General features: G+C 47.9%; 2 protein-coding genes across 3 annotated transcripts in view; both read left to right on the top strand.

Moving 5' to 3' along the window:
- Positions 1 to 22,366, top strand: part of LOC138786767 (zinc finger protein OZF-like) — a 419,299-nt gene that overhangs the window by 277,826 nt on the left and 119,107 nt on the right. The window lies entirely within an intron of this gene.
- On the top strand, positions 59 to 21,065 carry IL6ST (interleukin 6 cytokine family signal transducer). Of its 2 annotated transcripts, XM_069963332.1 has the most exons (17): positions 59 to 202; positions 7,090 to 7,152; positions 8,281 to 8,595; positions 8,809 to 8,929; positions 10,655 to 10,744; positions 12,130 to 12,299; positions 12,937 to 13,082; positions 13,334 to 13,490; positions 14,331 to 14,413; positions 14,564 to 14,774; positions 15,301 to 15,483; positions 16,439 to 16,540; positions 16,626 to 16,769; positions 17,009 to 17,149; positions 18,068 to 18,164; positions 18,286 to 18,367; positions 19,279 to 21,065. In XM_069963332.1, the coding sequence occupies exons 2-17, from the start codon at positions 7,101 to 7,103 to the stop codon at positions 19,885 to 19,887; spliced, it is 2,703 nt and encodes a 900-aa protein (XP_069819433.1). In that variant the 5' UTR covers positions 59 to 202; positions 7,090 to 7,100; the 3' UTR covers positions 19,888 to 21,065. The 2 variants fall into 2 exon arrangements, with proteins under 2 accessions (XP_069819433.1, XP_069819434.1); XM_069963333.1 differs by lacking the exon at positions 10,655 to 10,744.

A 22,366-nucleotide genomic window follows, 5' to 3' on the forward strand; every position in this document is an offset into this window, starting at 1 on the left:
TATCAGGGAGCAGCAGCCAATCAGCGCCGGCCCCGCCCCCCTCTGTACACAGTGACGCGCCGCGGGTGGGGGAGGCTCCGTCGGTTTGGGGGAAGTCACGTGTCCCCGTCCTCCGGTTCTCACATACTGATTATACGGGGCTCCGGTGTGTGCTGCGGGATCCCGGGATGAGGCTGCAGGCTCCGGGGAGGCCGCTGTGCTGGTAGGTCATTGTCGCGCTGTGTGGGTGTAGCGGATCTGACTGCGGGAGGACTACAACTCCCAGCATGCCTCGCTGTGTAGTATCGCTTCATTATGGTGTCTAGTAATATTTGTTACTGGGGAGGCTGGGAGACCATCAGCATGGCCACAGGTACTGCCCCCATAGTTATTGTCAGTGTCACCCAGTTCAATCTATTATTGGGAAGATGGGAGACCGTCAGCATGGCCACATATACTGCCCCCATAGTTATTGTCAGTGTCCTTTAGGGAAGCTGTCAGTATGGTGACGTAGTTAGTATCATTATTATTCAGCTCTTATCTATTCTCGAGAAGATGGGAGACAGTCAGCATGGCAACAGACTCTATTCCCGGTGACACCTAGTTAGATCTATTCCTAGGGAGCCTGGGAGACAGTCAGCATGGCCGTTATATGTGTCCTGGATGCTGTGATGTGTGGCCCCTCACTGTCTTTCAGCCCCCCACACCCCTGGTGGGCTTCTCCTTCCTGCTGATGGTTTCCCCCCTTCATACGCTGCTGTGCGATCATCCACAGCAACCAATCCCATTGCTGCTTCTAGAAAAATGAGAGCTGTAATCTCATTGGTTGCTCAGAAAAGCCGACCTATCGCCCATAGCAACCAATCACATTACAGCTCCTGCGAGTAAGAATCAATCTGATTGGTTGCCATCATAAGTTGTTGGGGTAGAGGGGGTGTAACGCAGTATACACAGGCACACTCGCCTCTCAGGAGCCCAGAAAAGCTGGGTGTCTATATTATTTGCTGGAATTTGTTTATACTTCCTATAGACTTGCATTGCATCTGGAATCGTCTATAGATCTGCCATACATGTCTATGATGGGGACTCCTCCTCCTATCGGCCGTTGACCGGGATTACGTCCTCTCTGCCGCTCTCACCCTGGTCCTTGCGCTAACCAGACTGGTGGCTGATCCCTTCCCAGTATGAGGGGCTTAGAGGGGATCTGACGGTGTGCTGGTCAGTTCTGCTGCACTGACACATTGCAACGCTTACAGCACTCAGTGAATTCTGCAGAACTGTGACTCCATCGCATGGCGACACCGCGTCCGTTATCAGGTGTTACGTTGGGGGTCATGTGACCTCTGGTCACTAACATAGAAGAGACTACAGAAAGAGGGGGAGGAGCGGATGGGAGACAGTCAGTAAGCCCATAGAGATTGCCCTCCTATGGGAGACAGTCAGTAAGCCCATAGAGATTGCCCTCCTATGGCACTGGGAGACAGTCAGTAAGCCCATAGAGATTGCCCTCCTATGGCACTGGGAGACAGTCAGTAAGCCCATAGAGATTGCCCTCCTATGGGAGACAGTCAGTAAGCCCATAGAGATTGCCCTCCTATGGGAGACAGTCAGTAAGCCCATAGAGATTGCCCTCCTATGGGAGACAGTCAGTAAGCCCATAGAGATTGCCCTCCTATGGGAGACAGTCAGTAAGCCCATAGAGATTGCCCTCCTATGGGAGACAGTCAGTAAGCCCATAGAGATTGCCCTCCTATGGGAGACAGTCAGTAAGCCCATAGAGATTGCCCTCCTATGGGAGACAGTCAGTAAGCCCATAGAGATTGCCCTCCTATGGGAGACAGTCAGTAAGCCCATAGAGATTGCCCTCCTATGGGAGACAGTCAGTAAGCCCATAGAGATTGCCCTCCTATGGGAGACAGTCAGTAAGCCCATAGAGATTGCCCTCCTATGGGAGACAGTCAGTAAGCCCATAGAGATTGCCCTCCTATGGGAGACAGTCAGTAAGCCCATAGAGATTGCCCTCCTATGGGAGACAGTCAGTAAGCCCATAGAGATTGCCCTCCTATGGGAGACAGTCAGTAAGCCCATAGAGATTGCCCTCCTATTGCACTGGGAGACAGTCAGTATGGTGCAGGAGATCGCTCCTAGGGTCATCCTGTTATATCAATCTCTAGGAATCCTGGGGAAACAGTCAGTATGCCTATAGAGATTGTTAGTGTCCCCAGTCATCTGTAACCAGGGACACTGGGAGACAGTCAGTATGGTGACATAGACGGCGCTCCCTAGTCATTGTCCACACTGATGTGGTGTTGAGGGCCTGTCATATGTCTTGTGTATTGAGGGCCTGTCACCAGGAAGCGGATAGCGCCATACAGTGTATAGTGGCCATTCTGGGGTACTACAGCTCAGCTCCCATTGAAATGAATGATAGTTGGAGTATCCCAGCACAGATGTCCTGATTAAAGGGGTTGTTCACCAACAATGGTTGTCGCAAAACTACAACTCTCAGCATGCCCTGACAGCCTTCGGCTGTCAGGGCATGCTGGGAGTTGTAGTTTTGCAACAGCTGCTCGTTCTACTGGGGAAAACCGGTAGCAGGAAATCATAGAGACCCATAAAGCTGCTTGTAAATCCGGGAGACCACCCACAGCCCCCTCCCTCGGGGGTCTCCTCAGCTGTGATCCCCCCTTTGATGTGTTTTGCAGCCTGACTCCTGACGCCTTTGGCTTCCCGTAAACCTTGTGGGTGTGAGGTGCGGCTGCAGACATTGCTGTGAGTACTCTGTGAGTCAGTGGGGGGTGTCAGTGAGTCACCCCTGTGTCTGTTGGGGGTCCCGTCTGCCCTCTGCTAGTAACCACCAGGTGCGGAACTTAACCACTTAGTGACCAGGCCTTATTTACACCTCCCCGACTAAGTTTTATAACCAAATTTGCATCATTTTTTTTTTCCCTTAAAACTTTATTTAAACCGCAGACGCGTCTAAGAGCTTAAAGGGGAACTCCAGCGAAAAATCAGGAGCGTCCGCTCTGCAGTGTTTAGACCTATAATTTATCTGCTGGACCCAGGGAGGAGGGGGATGGGTAACGTCAGCGACTCCTCCGAGGCCGCCACAGAGGCTCCATTGTGCTGGTATTTCCTATAGTGATCAGTCTCGGCTTCTGGATCTTCCTGAAAAGTTGTTGCATCCGGTTATAGAAAAAAAATAAAAAAAACTTTACTAGAAGGGGAAAAAAACACAAAAATAGAAAATGGATCAGAAAGTCATACTGCGGCGGATGAGAGGATATAGCGGTATATAGGTATACACCTGCATGTAACCCGCCACCTGCCTTACTGGCACAGAGCTCTGTAGGTGAATGGTTCCGGCACACAGGGGAGGAGACCATACAGTCACCACATATAAGCCGCTATCTTGTGGTGATCGCAGAGACGGCCGATATCCTGTCCGGCGGCCCCTCCGCACCGATATCACACAACAATCTGCAGGAAGTCGTTCTGTGGTTCTGAGTTTTGTAATTCAATCTCTTCCCTCGTATTGTAGATTGTGTAATAATCCGCTATACACTGCCCATAACCAGAGCTTTACAGTACTGATCCTGAGTTGCATCATGTCTTATACTCCAGAGCTGCACTCACTATTAGTAAGGTCACTGTGTATATAGTACACAGAGCTGCACTCACTATTCTGCTGGTGGGGTCACTGTGTACATACATTACATTGCTGATCCTGAGTTACATTCTGTATTATAGTCCAGAGCTGCACTCACTATTCTGCTGGTGGGGTCACTGTGTACATACATTACATTACTTATCCTGTACTGATCCTGAGTTACATCCTGTATTATACTCCAGAGCTGCACTAACTATTCTGCTGGTGAGGTCACTGTGTATATACATTACATTGCTGATCTTGAGTTACATTCTGTATTATAGTCCAGAGCTGCACTCACTATTCTGCTGGTGAGGTCACTGTGTACATACAATACATTACTGATCCTGTACTGATCCTGAGTTACATCCTGTATTATACTCCAGAGCTGCACTCGCTATTCTGCTGGTGGGGTCACTGTGTACATACATTACATTACTGATCCTGAGTTACATCCTGTATTATACTCCAGAGCTGCACTCACTATTCTGCTGGTGGGGTCACTGTGTACATACATTACATTACTGATCCTGAGTTACATCCTGTGTTATACTCCAGAGCTGCACTCACTATTCTGCTGGTGGGGTCACTGTGTACATACATTACATTACTGATCCTGAGTTGCATCCTGTATTATACTCCAGAGCTGCACTCCCCTAGCCTACCCTGTAGTTTCCGGTATATTTAGGGGGTTGGAGTTCTCTGTATGTAGTTGCGGAGTTGGCATTCTCAGTACATTTGGGAAGCTATAATTCGGAGCGGTTGGGGAGTTGGAGTTCTTCATGTGTATTTGGAGAGTTGTAGACCTCGGTGTAATTGCTGTTCTTGGGATATGATTGAGGAGTTGGGGTTCTCGGTGTAGTTGGGGAGTTGGAGTTCTCAGGATAACGTTGGGGTGTCGGAGTTCTCAGTGTAGTTGTAGTAGTTTAGGAGTTTACATTCTCTGGATATAGTTGGGGAGTTGGAGTTCTTGATGTAGTTGTAGTAGTTGGGGAGTCGGAGTTCTCGGGATATAGTTGGGGAGTTGGGAGTTCTTGGTGTAGTTGGAGTTCTCGGGATATAGTTGGGCTGTTGGAGTTCTTGGTGTGGAGCTTGGGAGTTCTCGGTGTAGTTGTAGTTCTCGGTGTAGTTGAGGAGTTGGAGTAGTTGGTCTGTTGATGTTCTTGGTGTAGTTGGGGAGTCTGAGTTTTCGGGATATAGTTGTGCTGTTGATGTTCTTGGTGTAGTTGTAGTAGTTGGGGAGTCGGAGTTCTTGGTGTAGTTGGGGAGTCGGAGTTCTTGGTATAGTTGTAGTAGTTGGGCTGTTGATGTTCTTGGTGTAGTTGTAGTAGTTGGGGAGTCGGAGTTCTTGGTGTAGTTGTAGTAGTTGGGCTGTTGATGATCTTGGTGTAGTTGGGGAGTCGGAGTTCTTGGTGTAGTTGTAGTAGTTGGGGAGTCGGAGTTCTTGGTGTAGTTGTAGTAGTTGGGGAGTCGGAGTTCCTGGTGTAGTTGTAGTAGTTGGGGAGTCGGAGTTCCCTGTTCGCTCTCCTCACACCCTGTTTTTGGAAAGTTTGTTGTTGCAACATCGGCCGGGACGTTCTGTCACTTACATTGTTATTTCCTGTTGAGAATTCATCTTCCCTCAGTGGTGTCTTGGCTGCATTGTCAGGCTTGTGAATGAATCCTAGTGTAGCCTGGACTGTACCATTCCATATGGCTGCTATAGGGGGATCTCCTCCACGGTCCCAGAGAGCTGCTGCAGGCGCTGAATGACTCCTCTGCCCTTACATGTGGGATGGCGCCCCCTCTGGTGTTGCTGTATAACGAGGCAGGTTTGCTGTCAGATTCATTGTAGTGTCCCTATAGATCAGTGCTCTGTAACCTGTGACCCTCCAGCTGCTGTAAAACTACAACTCCCATCATGCCCTGCTATTGCTATATCTTGAGGGTTTCCTGTGCGCATTGGATTGTGGATCTTGTGTCTGTTCCTCTTGCCCCTCAGACCACAGAGCTGGGTGGCGGGTCTCCTCCATCAGCAGAGGCCGCAGCGGGTCACACATCATCACACAGACCCCGGGCTTGTAGAGTGCACGGCCGTCACTTTTCACGTTTATCACTTGTTGACTATATCGTGTTTGTTGTTGTAACAACAAACCAACAATGAGCGCTGCTGTTGGGGGTAGGGAGGGGGCTCCATGCACCCCAGCCGCCCCCCCCCCCCCCCCCCTCCTCTTCTGGTCATTTATTAATCGGATTAATCCCTCGGCTTTAGTTTAGTTATTTGCTTTTACTGTTACCTGGAAACCATCATCAAGCAGGCCAGATGCTGTTGATGGACTTTATCACATGCCAGCCCTTATACCTGCCGTAGGGGGCTGTTCACACAGGACTGAAACACAGGTAAACATTGAAAACCTGTGGTGTTTTAGTCCTGTGTGGAGGCGCTCTATAGATAGGGTCACGTGACGCAGGTCGGTTACAGATCCCGCAACGTTTTAGTCCTGTGTGGGCGTGCTCTGTGGATAAGGTCACATGACGCAGGTCGGTTACAGATCCCGCAGCATTTGTCTTGTGTGGAGGCGCTCTAAAGATAGGGTCACATGACGCAGATCGGTTACAGATCCTGCAGCGTTTCAGTCTTGTGTAGGCGTGCTCTGTGGATTGGGTCACGTGACGCAGGTTGGTTACAGATCCCGCAGCGTTTGTCTTGTGTGAAGGCGCTCTATAGATAGGGTCACATGACGCAGATCGGTTACAGATCCTGCAGCGTTTCAGTCTTGTGTGGGCGTGCTCTCTGGATAGGGTCACGTAACGCAGGTCGGTTACAGATCCCGCAGCGTTTCAGTCCTGTGTGGGCGTGCTCTCTGGATAGGGTCACGTGACGCAGGTCGGTTACAGATCCCGCAGCGTTTCAGTCCTGTGTGGGCGTGCTCTCTGGATAGGGTCACCTGAGGCAGGTCGGTTACAGATCCCGCAGCGTTTCAGACCTGTGTGAACGCGCTCTGTGGATAGGGTCACCTGACGCAGGTCGGTTACAGATCCCGCAGCGTTTCAGTCCTGTGTGGGTGTGCTCACTGGATAGGGTCACCTGAGGCAGGTCGGTTACAGATCCCGCAGCGTTTCAGTCCTGTGTGGGCGTGCTCTCTGGATAGGGTCACGTGACGCAGGTCGGTTACAGATCCCGCAGCATTTCAGTCCTGTGTGGGCGTGCTCTCTGGATAGGGTCACCTGAGGCAGGTCGGTTACAGATCCCGCAGCGTTTCAGACCTGTGTGAACGCGCTCTGTGGATAGGGTCACATGATGCAGGTCGGTTACAGATCCCGCAGCATTTCTGCGACAAAACCATAAAGATATCAATGGTATATCTGGATAAAATCAGCAGTGGATCTGCATGGTGTGAGCGTGACCTGACGGCTTCAGTGCAGGGGCGGTGACGGGTTGTGATGTTACTGAGGTTGTTTTTTTTGTTTTTCTTTTTCAGATTCTGCCATCATGAGGCGACTTTCTGTCCTGTGCGCCCTCTGTGCCCTCCTCGTGGCTGCGGGTAGGTACTGTGCCAGCTCTCTTGTAACGCCACACCGTAAAATAAACCAATGATCCCACTCAGGTGCTTTTTCTGCTCCTCCTGGCACCCGTCATGTTTCTATGACTTTATGCCACAGTCTTATTCATGGTGCTGCATATAGAAAGGCCTTGTCACATGTGAATAGAAATATTGACAGATTAGTGCTAACATCCCTGGTGGTAGCCTAGGCCAGTAGTGCCCCCCCTCCCAGGTGGACTGATGATGTATGCAGGTCATGTGACTGACATCCCTGGTAGCCTGGGGCAGTAGCTCCCTCTCTTAGGGTCATGTGACTGACATCCCTGGTGGCCTAGGACAGTAGCGACGACTCCTGGGGTCATGTGACTGATATCTCTTGTAGCCTAGGACAGTAGCGCCCCCTCCTGGTGGACTGATGATGTATACAGGTTGTGACTGCCATCCCTTGTAGCCTAGGAGAGTAGCAACGACTCCTGGGGTCATGTGACTGATATCTCTTGTAGCCTAGGACAGTAGTGATTCCTCCTGGGATCATGTGACTGACTTTCCTGGTAGCCTAGGACAGTAGTGCCCCCTCCTGGTGGACTGATGATGTATACAGGTTGTGAATGACATCCCTGGTAGCCTAAGACAGTAGTGACTCCTCCTGGGGTCATGTGACTGACATCCCTGGTAGCCTAGGACAGTAGTGACTCCCCCTGGGGTCATGTGACTGACATCCCTGGTAGCCTAGGACAGTAGTGACTCCCCCTGGGGCCATGTGACTGACATCCCTGGTAGCCTAGGACAGTGGTGACTCCCCCTGGGGTCATGTGACTGACATCCCTGGTAGCCTAGGACAGTAGTGACTCCCCCTGGGGTCATGTGACTGACATCCCTGGTAGCCTAGGACAGTAGTGACTCCCCCTGGGGTCATGTGACTGACATCCCTGGTAGCCTAGGACAGTAGTGACTCCCCCTGGGGTCATGTGACTGACATCCCTGGTAGCCTAGGACAGTAGTGACTCCCCCTGGGGTCATGTGACTGACATCCCTGGTAGCCTAGGACAGTAGTGACTCCCCCTGGGGACATGTGCCCACCATGGCAGCATTTCCATATTACTGACGCTTCTCATGTATCTGTTTCAGCGGGCCGCACGTTGCATAACTGCGTCCACATCACCCCCCAGTCCCCCGTTGTGGAGCTGCACACGAACCTGACGGCGTTCTGCATCCTGAACCAGACCTGCTTACAGGAGTTCAGCTACGCCATCACCGCCCAGGAGCTGTACTGGAAAGTGGGGGAAACCGAGATACCGGAGAGCCACTACACCGTGATCAATGACAGCGTCTCCAGCGTCACCTTCGAGCCCACGCCCTCCATGCGGGATACCGTCACCTGCGCCTTCAAGCTGTACGGACAGACCCCCAGGACCCTCCATGGAATCTTCTTCCGCTTGGGCTGTACGTAGATTTCCTCTTTATCACTTGTTCTTCACACCTGTACAGTAAAGCTTTCCTCTCGGTATATCAGTACCGCTCTTGGGAGGTGATGGTGTCTGGTCCATAGACCTGGATACACAGGGTTCCTCCACGTCTGAGAAGCATGGACCCCACCCCCACCAGGGTTACAGTATATTGTATTATTATAACCTTTTTATCTGTTCCCTTTTCCAGATCCTCCAGAGAAGCCAGAGAACCTGACCTGCATTTGTAATAATGTGCAGACCCTGACCTGTACCTGGGAGCCCGGAAGACCCACCATCATCCCCACCACATACACCCTGAGACAATACTGGTAAATAGGCGCTCGGCTGTGCCGTATTGTATGTACAGTCCATGGGTCATAGTCTTCTGTGCCTTTTCCTGAACAATCTGCTAGGCACAAGGGACGGGAAGGAGCCATCAATTATTTATATATAATATATATATTAGTTATGATGTCTACTGAGATCTCCTGACTGAGTGCACAAGCTGTTGCTATAGATCTCTTGTCAGCTTGGCCGTGTAGACTGGGATACAATGATCAGAGTCATCTCGTTATCATTAGAGAATGGGAACATTACTGAAAGCTCTATTGTTCTGCTGGAGACTGAGGTAAAGTAGACACATGTATACAGCTACCCCGTGCTGTACACTATCTGCTGTCCCATTAACCCTTTGCCTCTGCCACCTATTTACATTTTTGCTTTTTGCATTTCGCCATAACGCTTTTTATTTTTCCAACTACAGGTTGGGGCTTCATTTTTTTTTTGCGCCACAATCTCTAGTTTTTATTCACCGTTCACCGTATGGGAATGATATTGTTATATCTTTAAAAGATCAGACAATTGCACACGCTAAAATATAGAATACGTTCGCTTTATTTGTAAATTGGTTTTATTTAACGTTAATTGGTGGGGGGTGGCTTTGTTATATTTTTACTTTACTATTTATACTTTTTTTTTTTTTTTTTTTAAACAATTTATGCCCCCCTAGGGGACTATTACAAGCAATCATTTGATTGCTTACACAAGTCAATGCTGTGCCATCACATATCATTGATCACAGTTGTCTATGATCTTCTCATAGAGTTTGCCTGAGACAGACTCTGAGAAGATTTTCGATCGGTAAGTATGAGACCTCCGGCAGACGGGGACAACTATCATGACACCCCTCCGCAGTCACAATCCTGTCACCGACACTTAAACACAAGGATCACGGCGTTTAAGGGGTTAATGGCGGATAGCAGCCTCTCATTTACAGCAAAGACCCAGTTGCTGACGGCTTTCTCTTCATAGAGCCCCTGCAGGTTATGGCGTACCGGTACATCGTGATGCAGGGACTCGCTCCTTTTTATGATGTGCCGGTACATCAATTTTTGTCAAGGGGTTAAAAGGCTTATCTTGGATTAGAAAAAGCACAGCTACTTTCTTTCAAAAGAGCGCCACCCCAGGTTGTGTGTGGTATTACAATTCAGCTCTATTCACTACAATGTGACTGAGCTGCTGGGGTGGCGCTTTTTCCTGAAAGAAAGCTGCCATGTTTTTTTAAGCTTTAACTCCAATTTATAGCAACTGCCATAAAGCGCACTCTCTTCTGCTGCGCTGCCTATACCAGTGGCTCTCTAACATGCTAGAAGTTATCTGGCAAGGGGGGGGGGATCTGTTTTCTCAAATCTCTGACAGACTTTACAGAAGACTTTGCAGATTGTTCAGTAGTTTGCACACTTTTTGTTGTTGTTTACGCCCATTAAAGCTTGGTTACGTGGCGGCTGTGGCTGCGCGGTTTGTGCCATGGCCAGAAAAAAAAAAGTCACATGGCAGTAGTGTTGGAGCCCTGACACGACAGCTTTCATTATATGCAACGCAACAGGAGGCCACGGTAAGCTTGGGCTGCTACACGTGTAGCCGTAGCCTAAGTTCCCGGTTTAGCTTCTTTTTAACCCTTTCACCTACAACCCCCATGTATGTTGCTTATCTAACGTCTTCTCGGCTTCATTCCCTCTTGTATGTGCTTCTTCTTCTTTCCCGCTGAACTGTAGGGTGGGACCGGACCTGGTCAGTAACACTGAAATGATGCAAAACCTAACCCCTTCTGCCTCTCCCCAAATACCGAGACCATTTACGTCCAGGTAAGGTGGTCTCACAGCATGACGCCTTTCCATCCTAACCGGCCGCCTTCCTCCGCTTCATCATCACCTCCCATTTATTACATCAGGAATGGGGAACCTTCGGGCTCTCCAGCTGTTGCAAAACTACAATTCCCATCATGCCTGGACAGCCAAAGCTAAAGCTTTGGCTGTCCAGGCATGATGGGAATTGTAGTTTTGCTACAGCTGGAGGGCCCAAAGGTTCCCCATCCCTGATCTACATGTAGTCAACCCTATTCTGTTTGATTATAGGGGAGGGGGGGTCCGTACACATCGGATTAAAGCCTGCTTCTTAAAGGGGATGTTCCAGGATTAAAGTGTATCACATGGTGGCTGATATATATCTGATCAGTGGGGGTCTGATCGCTGAGACCTCCAACAAGCATGCTCCTAGTCCGTCCAGCTTTATGGGACTGATAATGATAGCTATGTGCAGAGCTTGTCTCTCTTCAGTACTCTCCTAACAAGGCTGAGCATGCCCGCTACTGTTCCATTCATTCAGGACACAAGGGACCTCCGACCCCTATTCTTATGGTCAATAGGGATCCTGGACTTTAGGGCCCATCAGTTTAGGTCACCAGTTTTAATCATGGGACTACCCCTGTAAATATATGGCTGTCCTTTAGAGGGATACTCTGACAATTTTGTTTTGTTTTTCATTTTTTCCCATGCTTATCAGCTGCTGTATGCCCTGCAGGATGTGGTGTATTCTTTCCAGTCACAGTGCTCTCCGCTGCCACCTCTGTCCATGTCAGGAACTGTACAGAGCAGGAGAGGTTTTCTATAGGGATTTGCTGCTGCTCTGGACAGTTCCTGACATGGACAGAGGTGGCAGCAGAGAGCACTGTGTCAGACTGGAAAGACTACACCACTTCCTGCAGGGCATACAGCAGCTGATAAGTAATGGAAGATTAGATTTTAAATAGAAGTAAATTAGAAATCTATATAACTTTCTGACACCAGTTGATTTAAAAGAAAAAAATATTTTGCCGCAGTACCCCTTTAAACTTTAGAAGGAGGAGTTGGTGGTGCAGAGACCCCCAGTGATACCTAGAAGGGGTTGTGCTGCTTCTTTAGCTTTTCCTTGGAATGAACTTTTCCTTCATATCTGTCTCACATGTGTCGCCATCTTTTGCACTAATCTAAGCTAGCTGGGAAGATGGGGGAAAGGTATATGGAATTCGGACATTGTGAGCATGGAGAGAGGAAGAGCCTGTGGATTACAACAATGCGATAACCAACAATGGCTGCAACTTCTTGTCCCCATTTATGGCAGAAAGAGCAGCTCTGGAGCACAAACTGCTGCTCATCATGTCTGCGGACATATTGGAAGGGAGCGCTCACTTGTTTGCGTTTTGTATTTGCAGGAGAAGCGAGGAGAAAAAGGCTTGTGTAGCCGGAGACAAAAAGAACTCCTGTACCTTAAATTACCCGGACTTCCAACTATACATCAACACAGAGTTTATTTTGGAAGCTGAAAATGACCTCGGCAAAGCGGAATCGGACAAACTAGAGTTTAAAGATATTATCAATATTGGTAAATATCCAGATTTATTAAAAGAAAGAAAGAAATATAGCCAGAATCCTGCTGCACACTGATGAGGGGCAACAGCCCGAAACAGCTGTCTGTGGATGGGTACCTGGCTTTGGTATTTCCTGGGTTATATTCTCAGACATGTAGTTGAGTCGGATATTGACTGAAGGAACCACTTAATAATATGGTGGTTTTGGTGGTCTCCGTACAGGAGCTACCCCTTTGCTAGGTCCTTCCCGTGTCTTGAGACTTGTAACTGAGGCTCCGCAGACTTTTTTTTGCATATCTATCTTTCGATCTATCTCCTATATATCTCTCTCCTATCTATTTATTTTTGATGACATGGATTCCTAGCCAGCTTTTCAGTATAGACTGGGACAACATGAGCAGAGTCATCACAGTATTAGAGAGTATGGAGTTAGTGGCAGCTCTTTGGAGGTCTATATAAAGAAGCATAGTAGCACTATACATGCATACAAGGGCTCTGTATACAGCTCCCCCGCCATGCTTTAGGTACAGGGGGTCCCACTAAATGTTTACAGAAATAATATGAGGAAATGTATATGGACCATATGTAAGAGATCACATACCGTTCCAACCTCCCATTTTCTTTTTTCCCCCTCCCCTTTTATAAATGAAGTTAAGCCCAACCCTCCGGAGATTCTGAGTGTGTCGGCTGTGCTGCAGAAAGTGTTGAGAATTGAATGGAAAAACCCTTTAACCGCTCCTATAATACTGCAATACAACATCCGCTACAAGCCCCTAGGCAGCAGTGAATGGAGTGAGGTGAGTGTCCATACAGAACCAACTCTGCAAACCTTAAGGTGCAATGCTACCTCCTAGTTGAGCTCAGTCCTATTCCCAGAATGCTTAGCTTTGCCTTCACTTTTTATCGCAGAGTTTCTGCAAAATGTTGCACCAGCTGCATTCATTCTATGACTGCTCCTCTTCCTGTGGCATTGCTCAGCACAAGGCAGCATGTTGTAATCACACCTCATACTTGTGTGTTCTTTACTAAATAAGATCTCTCCCATCAGGTCCCTTCAGATGACCTTGAAAGAACTAGAACGTCATTCATACTACAAGGACTTCAGACGTATACGGTCTATGTCATAAGTATGCGCTGTAAGCCGAACAGTACGGGATTCTGGAGTGACTGGAGCAAGGAACATACAGGCACCACCTCTGAGTCAAGTAAGTTGAGTATGTAGGTGCCCGTCTGTACCCCTGGTGCTGTGTGTTACGTGTATGTGCCTGCCTGTACACCTAGTCCCGTGTGTTGTATACGTGTCTGCCTGTACCCCTAGTGCTGTTTTATGCGCATGTGCCTGCCTGTACCCCTAATACTGTGTGTTATGTGTACATGCCTGTCTGTACCCCTAATACTGTGTGTTTTGTGTACATGCCTGTCTGTACCCCTAGTACTGTGTGTTGTATATGTGCCTGCCTGTACCCCTAATACTGTGTGTTATGTGTACATGCCTGTCTGTACCCCTAGTGCCACGTGATGTGTATGTGCCCGTGTGTACTCCTAGTACCGTGTGTTGTATATGTGTCTGCCTGTACCCTTAGTCCCGTGTGTTTGTATATGTGCCTGCCTGTACCCCTAATGCTGTGTTTTATGCGCATGTGCTTGCCTGTACCCCTAATGCTGTGTTGTGTACATGCCTGTCTGTACCCCTAGTACCGTGTGTTGTATATGTGTCTGCCTGTACCCTTAGTCCCGTGTGTTTCTATATGTGCCTGCCTGTACCCCTAATGCTGTGTTTTATGCGCATGTGCTTGCCTGTACCCCTAATGCTGTGTTATGTGTACCCCTAGTGCCACGTGATGTGTATGTGCCCGTGTGTACCCATAGTACCGTGTGTTGTGTGTCTGTCTGTAACCCTTGTGCTGTGTGTTATATGTACATGCCCATTTGTACCCCAAGTGCTGTGTGTTATGTGTATGTGCCCGTCTGTAACCCTAGTGCCATGTGATGGTTATACGGATATGGAAGGGATCATGGTGTCCTTTTTGTTCTAAATTCTCCAGCACCGTCTCAAGGGCCCGAATTTTGGAGGAAGATCAGCAAAACTGACTCCGATGAGAAGCGATTGGTCCAGCTGATGTGGAAGGTAGGGATCACTGTGGTGGGCTGATGATCTGTGTATACGGTTAGTGCCGGTATCTCCAGATATAAGCTGCTCAGGACGCAGATGGTTGTACCGGGTCTCTGCTGAAAGGTCGTCTGGTCGAGTAACCGCTCCTCCTCTATTTCCTGCTAGGAATTAAAGTCGCACGCAAATGGTATAATCCTGGGATACAACGTGACCGTGAAGAACGCTACAGAAGTCATTGACTCGTTCATTTTGGAGGACACCACATGTAATATTACAGTCCCCAGAGGTTCCTATGATGTTGTCCTCACTGCTTTCAACAGCCAGGGCTCCTCTCCTCCATCCAGACTGAGGATCCCATCGTTTACTGGTGAAAAAGGTATGTCACCCCCATTTACTGCATGTAACCTGAGGGATTTCATTCAGTTGTTTCTGGTCCACAGAATTTAGCAACCCTTCATTACTGTATAATAGTCAGTCTGCAAACATACAGTGTAATTATAGTGGTTCTTCAAATGGATGCCATTGCTATATACAGTGCACCTCCATAATAAGTGAGTTACTGCATACATTACACTACTGATCCTGAGTTACATCCTGTATTATACCCCAGAGCTGCACTCACTATTCTGCTGGTGGGGTCACTGTGTACATATTATTCATCCTGTACTAAATCCTTGAATTATTGTAGTTCTCACACTGGCCACTTGAGGTGCCAGTAGACGGGCATTTTCTATTTAGCAGCTTTGCTGTATAGACTAGGATAGGAGAAGCAGAGTCCTCTCAGTATCATTCACAAAGGAAGGGGAGCTGAGAGCCTAAATAAAGCAGGTAAGGTCTCCTCACTCATATTCATCACAGCTGCCTTAAAGCACCCGCCATATCCTCTGTTTCTTGTTTTCTAGAGATGCAGCCTGCAGATATGAAAGTCAATGCGTTTCCCAAAGACGGACAACTCTGGGTGGAGTGGACTCCATTGAAAGGAGTGCTCGGCTATGTCATTGAGTGGTGCAGTAACTCCGAGTCTATGGACTGTGACCCTGAGTGGCAGAGGGAGCCGAGTACTGTGACCAAAACATTCCTGAGAGGTGAGAAAGGGACAGATCAGGACAGCTGCAAAGTCTATTATAGTCCTGATCAAAGAGGATGTCATCACCCATGGAGAGGGGGGGGGGGGGACTCCGCTCTTCAACGTACTGTCTATTGTATCAGAAGCTGACACGTGGTTGCCATCTCTTTAGTAAATACTGAATTTCTTCAATACATGAAAAAAATAGTATGGATTTAAAAATCTCCTTTTACTTTCAGCATACCTGACTACAGACCCAGACCCCTTTATTGTGTGGTCCTTACTATATTGTATCTAGCCCCTTCTTAGCATTATGTCAAGAAGTAGATAGATGGCAAGTGAAGTGCAGGATCTGACTACACAAGGCTTGTTTGCAGTCTGTTGCCATGGAGACTATAGAATTCTTTTTAATTTCTAGATGGACAGGAGCAGTAAGGGCCTTATTAAACAGAACCAAACTTGTATATCAGCGCTCGCGATGAGGCGAGTGATGTGTGGCTGTCTGCCATCACCCATACACCCCTAATACACGAGATGTATGTGGCTGAGGGTCCATTTACACAGATTATCTGACTGATTATCTCTGCCAAAGATTTGAAGCCAAAGCCAGAAATGGATTTGAAAAAAGGAGAAATCTCAGGCTTTCCTTCATGACCTGATCTCTGTTTATAGTCTGTTCCTGGCTTTGGCTTCAAATCCTTGGCAGATAATCTTTCTGTGTAAATGGACCTTGACAGCGGATGATATTAGTGAATCAAAACAACTCAAATCAGCTGATAAACGAGCTGATCGGTGCTCTTATTACCCAGCCTGTTCGGCCCTGTGTACCCACCCCTCTCTGGGGAGGTATCCACTGGTGAAGTAATTCCTATGGATAGTAAATGGCTATCTGACTACACTAGGTGTTTGTAGTCTGTTACCATGGAGACACATGGATCAGGGTGGCTGATATATATCCTGATCTTTGCTTTCAGGTGACATAAAACCTTTTGTGTATTACCTGATCAGACTGAATCCACTGTATACAGATGGGAAGGAGAGACCCAGCTATGTGGGGACTTACCTGCAGCAAGGAGGTAAGAAGCTTCAGGATGGGGGTGGGGGGTAGCTATGTGATGGTATGTGTGCCAGGATATTCTGACATGTTTCTTGTGTTTACAGTTCCTGACGTTGGACCCATTGTCACCACAAAGGCCAGCGGGAAGACCTGGGTCACTCTCCTGTGGCAACCGGTCCCTCTAATGAAACGAAAGGGCTTCATCACAAATTACACAATAACATGCAAGGGGAATGACGTCTCAGAGAGTAAGTGTCTCCACATATCGGGGTGCTGTGTATACATAGAAAGTGTTCCCTCCACCTTAGGAAACCCATGGAGTGGCAGTGCAGGGAAACAAGTATTATACACTGTCTACTCATGTGGGAGTGGGTTGTCTGTATAATACAGGACAGGTCCCCCAGAGCTCTATATAACAGGAGGGGCAGTGCAGGTGTCAGGTCATCTATCGGGATGTGTAGTAACTCGTAATTCTTATGTCTTCCAGCTATCCCAGTGAATGCGTCAGTAACGGAGTACACACTGAAATCCTTAGCAGCCAAAACCACCTACAGCGTTTATGTGACTGCAAACACTGAGGAAGGCGGGAAGCCCGGGCTCCCATTCAGCTTGACCACACTGCCATTCGGTAAGAGCCTTAATCCTGCATCTGTGGCATCATCAGGAGCTTGTTGTGCTGTGGCTGCATCCCCCTCCTCCCCCGTCCCATATCTCCAAAAAATCCAGAGCAAACGAACAACCCAGTACAGCCATACACTCCATTGTTTAGGTGTAGCTGTATACCTGAGCGTGGAGAAACCTTTGAGAAGTTTAATATTGTTTGAATGAGTTTCATATGGAGATGAGGGTGCAGTCAGGCAGGTTGTTTGCCCTTGTGACCATTTAGCATAACCTAATGGCTATATTGTATTATGACACCGTGACTCTGAGGAGCAGCAAACATCCTTCATCTAAGATGAACGCCGTCATGTGGAGCTTACACTTATCTGGAGTCTGGACCGGTATGTGTGGATCACACATGCTGTCTTGTACTCTTGTCTGTATTTTGGCTTTCTCTACAGCAAGTCCTGTATCACTATATATGTGTATAAGATCATTGCCAGTCTGTGTGCTTACCTAAGGCCCATGCACATGTCAGGAAATCCCGATCGATTTTCCGACCCATACGCTTTTATTAGGCACGGACACCCTTCAGGATTTTTCCTGGAGGGGTGTCTGTGCCGGAAAATAGGTAAGGAAATTATAGATCCTGTCCTATTTGTCCGAAATTCCGTCACAGATGCCTCATAGAACCCTTATAGGCACATCCGAAATTTGGGACGGCTCTGGATGTACACCTGGAAATTGTCCAGAATTCCAGATGAGCTGCTAGCCAAGCCAGGGTTGCGCCTGGCCCTTTTAATTGTTATTGAATATTTCTGAATATTTCCAATTTTTATATGGACTACTGCTGCTTGTCCCCCCAAAATATTTATTCACAGCTGACCCTTCACCCGCCCACAGGATGACGACGTGAGATCATTATTTTTTTTTTGTGTCTTTGCAGACAATGGGGAGGTGGAAGCCATCGTGGTGTCATCTAGTCTCGGCTTTCTGATCTTCATCCTTGTTCTGTGCTTCTTGTTTTGTAATAAGAAAGAGCAGTAAGTATGTGAGAATCTGCAGACTGACCGGTGTGACGGCCGTGCAGAACGGGTCTATGATACGTGTACTATTACTCTATAGGTGCACACTCATCATGTCACATCATTATTCTTTTTTTAGAATTAAGAAGCACATTTGGCCCAATGTTCCAGATCCTTCCAAGAGTAACATTGCTCAGTGGTCCCCTCAGACTCCCAGCCGGGTAAGAACAGAATCGGCATGCAACTTCCTATATTCTGTGTGCACAGAGGCTCCATATACACATGGGTACATGTCAGCCGACTCTACAGGTTGTAGCAGGTTCAGATGGGGAGGGTCGGTGATTTGGTTTCCAGCCTGCCACCATTTGCAACTTATTTCTTTCTCTGTTGAGAATTCACGCACACGAGTGGAGCATACATACGTATCGAGAGCCATTACCTGTTGGTTTATTTGGTTCTGTAATTGCCTAGAGGTCACATACACAATCTTATTTTTAAGAACCTTGTAGATTAAGGTCCAATGCACACATCGGTAAAATCAATCTGGATTTTTGGCCCCATAGGGTCCTAAATGGTGTTTGACACAGCAATGAACCATTGGCTCCCCGCCCTGTCAACTGCTCTTCTGGCCGGAGGCAGCATTACATGGACGTGTGCATGGGGCCTTTTGGCTGTATTTCTTTCAACCAACGTTTGTACTAATACGCCGGTCTAATAAAGTTTACTGCCCCTGTGCGCTGGGCCGGATTTACTAAGGCTCTTTCACAGTTCACATCTGATGAGGGTTTTGAAAGAGGTTGCAAATTTTAGCACAAACCCTTGGTTCAGTGTTAGAGGGCATGGCTGCTTTCTTCTAGAAACAGCACCACACCGTGAATCAGTTGTGTGTAGTGTTGCAGCAAATGGGGCTGAGCTGCAGTACCACCTCTGGCCAGGTGAGGTGCTGTTTTAGGAGTAAACTTTTTTTTTTTAATCCTGGACCATTACTTTTAATAGAATGGAAATTGCCACAATGTCGGGGATGTTAGTTTAGTTAACCGACCTCAGGAGCAGCGTGCGCCCATGTACAGACCATTTCCACTAATTATAGTAATTGCTCGTCTCACATTAATGTTGTCCTTCCTGTCTGCAGCACGAGTCCAAGCGGCACCCATTCCAGGACGGTCCTTTTACAGACGTCAGCGTGGTACAAATAACCGCAGACAAGAAGGAAGAAGATGGCGATCCGGACACCAAGTCTGTGGATCCGATAAAGAAGAATACGTCGGAGGGGTTGAGCAGTGGCATTGGGGGCTCCTCCTGTCTATCCTCTCCGCGTCTGAGCGTCTCTGACAGCGAGGGGATATCCAGTGCGCAGAACACGTCCGGCACCGTGCAGTATTCAACCGTTATTATGGGCGGGTACCAGGGTCAGACCCCCATGTTCTCCAGGTCGGAGTCCACCCAGCCGCTGCTCATCTCCGAGGAGAGACCGGACGAGCAGCCATCAGTCTCCGAGGACGACACCCAGACCCCCAGCCAGTATTTTAAGCAGAATTTCACAGCCGAGGATGGAGGCCGAATCCAAGAGCCTCCCCCCACTGCCCAGGAGCCGCCGGCTCAGGTCCTGCACCTCGCTGGGTTCAGTAAGGGACTTGATAACCTGGACTTTAATGTCAATCCTGACGATCAACCACAAGAGGATGAAGCCAAAACTTATTTACCTCAGACTGCGAGGCGAGGAGGTTACTTACCCCAATAGGGCAAGAGACTTACACCTCCTCATCGGACTCGGAGATATATATTCACCTACAATCCAGTGCTGCATGATCCACACAGCCATGACTCCGCACAGGTCATATGGAGGAAAGCCAATACTATGACCTGTTACCTGTATCCACAAGTCTGGAAACATATCTATATATACTGTGTAGATAACAACCCCCATCATCCGTATCACTGCGGCTCACGTTATTACATGGAGGAAAAGTGCTAACGGTTTATTACGTTTGGTCTTTCAGGATTGGAAAAACATGTCCGCTTCCATCTACTAGAAGGACACAGGTTCAGCACCATATATGTGAACGCTGCAATACCAGACACGGCCTATACAAAGGTCTGGTGCTGTTTCTAGAACATGTGGCCATGTTTTTGTATATATGGATAATCCCTTTAAGATTTAAAGGAGAAATGCAGCTAAAATGAATAGATACGTATCAGAAGATCGCATTGGCGGAGTTTGTGACCTCTTTGACTGAATTTCTTACTGTCCTATGGGAAACATAAACACATATCATAACATTTTGCCACATATCAGGGATGTACATTATGGCCGCTGTGAAGTATATTCCTCCTATTGTGAACCCTCTTTCTTTATATGTCGCATGGCTAAGAAGTTTGCACTTGCCAGGTTTTGATGCTATGTAAATCATTGAGCAGAGAAGGAGGCGATCGCCACGCCCGTCTATATAGTATTCTATTACCTTTATTTCCTGAAGTGCCACATCGCATCCTATCAGCATAGCAATATAAATGCCTCCGATCCTGATACACACAGCCACGATCTGCTGACTTGCCGTATGTGCCTTGTATAAATGCCCTGAACTCTTGTATTCAGCTTTTAAACAGGTTCTGTGCCTTTAATTTATGATAATAAGGGATGAGGGGTGAAGTGCGGTGGGGGGCGCTGCAGGCTGCCGGCCTCTTCTATGCTTCCTCAGACAGTCTGGAGCAGTCACATGGCGTCACCTCTCATCCCATAGATACTTATCAGATTTTACCTTCCATGATGTACTTTTTTTTTTTTATCCAGTGAAGCGTATGTTTTGCTCTTAGTATATACCGTGTATATTCTTCACTACTGCATAGCATTACAGAGGACAGACATATGCAATAAAGATACAGTCATTTCAAGGGAAAGTATTAAAATATTTAAGCTGAGCCAACTTGGGTGCTGTACTCTTATTCATGTACTATGAGGTGATTCCTGGTTCTGCTGTCTAGCCTCAGTGATCACTTAAAGGGGTTGGCCACTTTATAGTAAAATAGGTCAGTACAAAGTATTAGTAACTATACTCACTGTATATACTGACAGCAGCTCCCTGTGTACCTTATAGAGCTAATATCAGACTCTCCTCCTCCAGGCTGGGCTGCCCTGCTCTGTTTTGTTTCAGTCCACAAAATGGCTGACATGGAGGAGCATGTGACCAGGCCCTGTCCCCTGTGTCCTCCATAGACATATACAGGCTCAGTGGTGGACACTGGGGGGCGGGGCCTGGTCACATGCTCCTCCATGTCAGCAATCTTATGGACCAAAACACCACAGAGCAGGACAGCACAGCCTGGAGGAGGGGAGTCTGATATTAGCTCCAGGGCCCAGACAAAGGGTAGGCGATGGCCTAGGGCGCCATCTAGTGGTAAGTGACAGGGGGTGCAATTTCAGTTTCTTTAAAAAAAAAAAAAAAAAAAAATCATTGACCTGCCAGGACCTACAGAGGCTCCGTCCCCTCCTCACCATGTGACCTCTTCTCTGTCTGACTGCTGGGCTGCTGTCTGGTAAGTTCACTGACTGACTCTCGTCATTCTTTAGGTGTAGGGAGAGCTGGGAATGCTGGGAGAGGGAGGTCACCTAGGTCACAGGGCTGCCCCATATCCCTGCACTGCTCCTCTATACACAGCACTTCCCATAGGCTATTGTTCCCCAACCTGTGGGTCACCAGCTGCTCCAAAACTACAACAGTCACAGCATGATAGGAGTTGTAGTCCTGCCACAGCTCGGGAGCCACAGGTTGGTGAACACTTTTATATTCTGTTTATTGTGTACAGGCTAATCCCCCTGACACCAGTGATTTACAGTCAGGGGATACAGTATACACGGTCCTGTTACAGTCAGGGGGTACAGTATACATGATGGTCCTTTTACAGTCAGGGGGTACAGTATACATACTGGACTCTCCCATATAGTCTGCAGTGTGGTAATACTCTGCAGAGCCTGTGATGACCAAGTATCAGCCCCCACATACAGTATAGCCATTTGCCTTCTCTGCCTAGGGCACCAAAACTCCTTGTCCCGGCCCTGATTAGCTCTATGAGGTACATAGGGAGCCCCTGTCAGTAAGGGCTGTAACTACACTTACTAATACTGTACACTGAGCAATTTTACTATAAAGTGGCCAACCCCTTTAAGCAGTCCATAAAGCATACGTTCTAGATGTGATATCAAGGGAAGGCGTACACACACA

Source organism: Dendropsophus ebraccatus, chromosome 3 (assembly GCF_027789765.1).
Source record: "Dendropsophus ebraccatus isolate aDenEbr1 chromosome 3, aDenEbr1.pat, whole genome shotgun sequence".
Taxonomy (NCBI): domain Eukaryota; kingdom Metazoa; phylum Chordata; class Amphibia; order Anura; family Hylidae; genus Dendropsophus; species Dendropsophus ebraccatus.

Excerpts from the sequence above, each read along its gene's own strand:
- IL6ST (XM_069963332.1), top strand. The coding sequence starts at position 7,101 with ATGAGGCGACTTTCTGTCCTGTGCGCCCTCTGTGCCCTCCTCGTGGCT. Across the intron at positions 13,083-13,333 it reads GCAGCAGTGAATGGAGTGAG|GTCCCTTCAGATGACCTTGA; the intron begins GTGAGTGTCCAT and ends CTCTCCCATCAG. Across the intron at positions 14,775-15,300 it reads ATCGTTTACTGGTGAAAAAG|AGATGCAGCCTGCAGATATG; the intron begins GTATGTCACCCC and ends CTTGTTTTCTAG.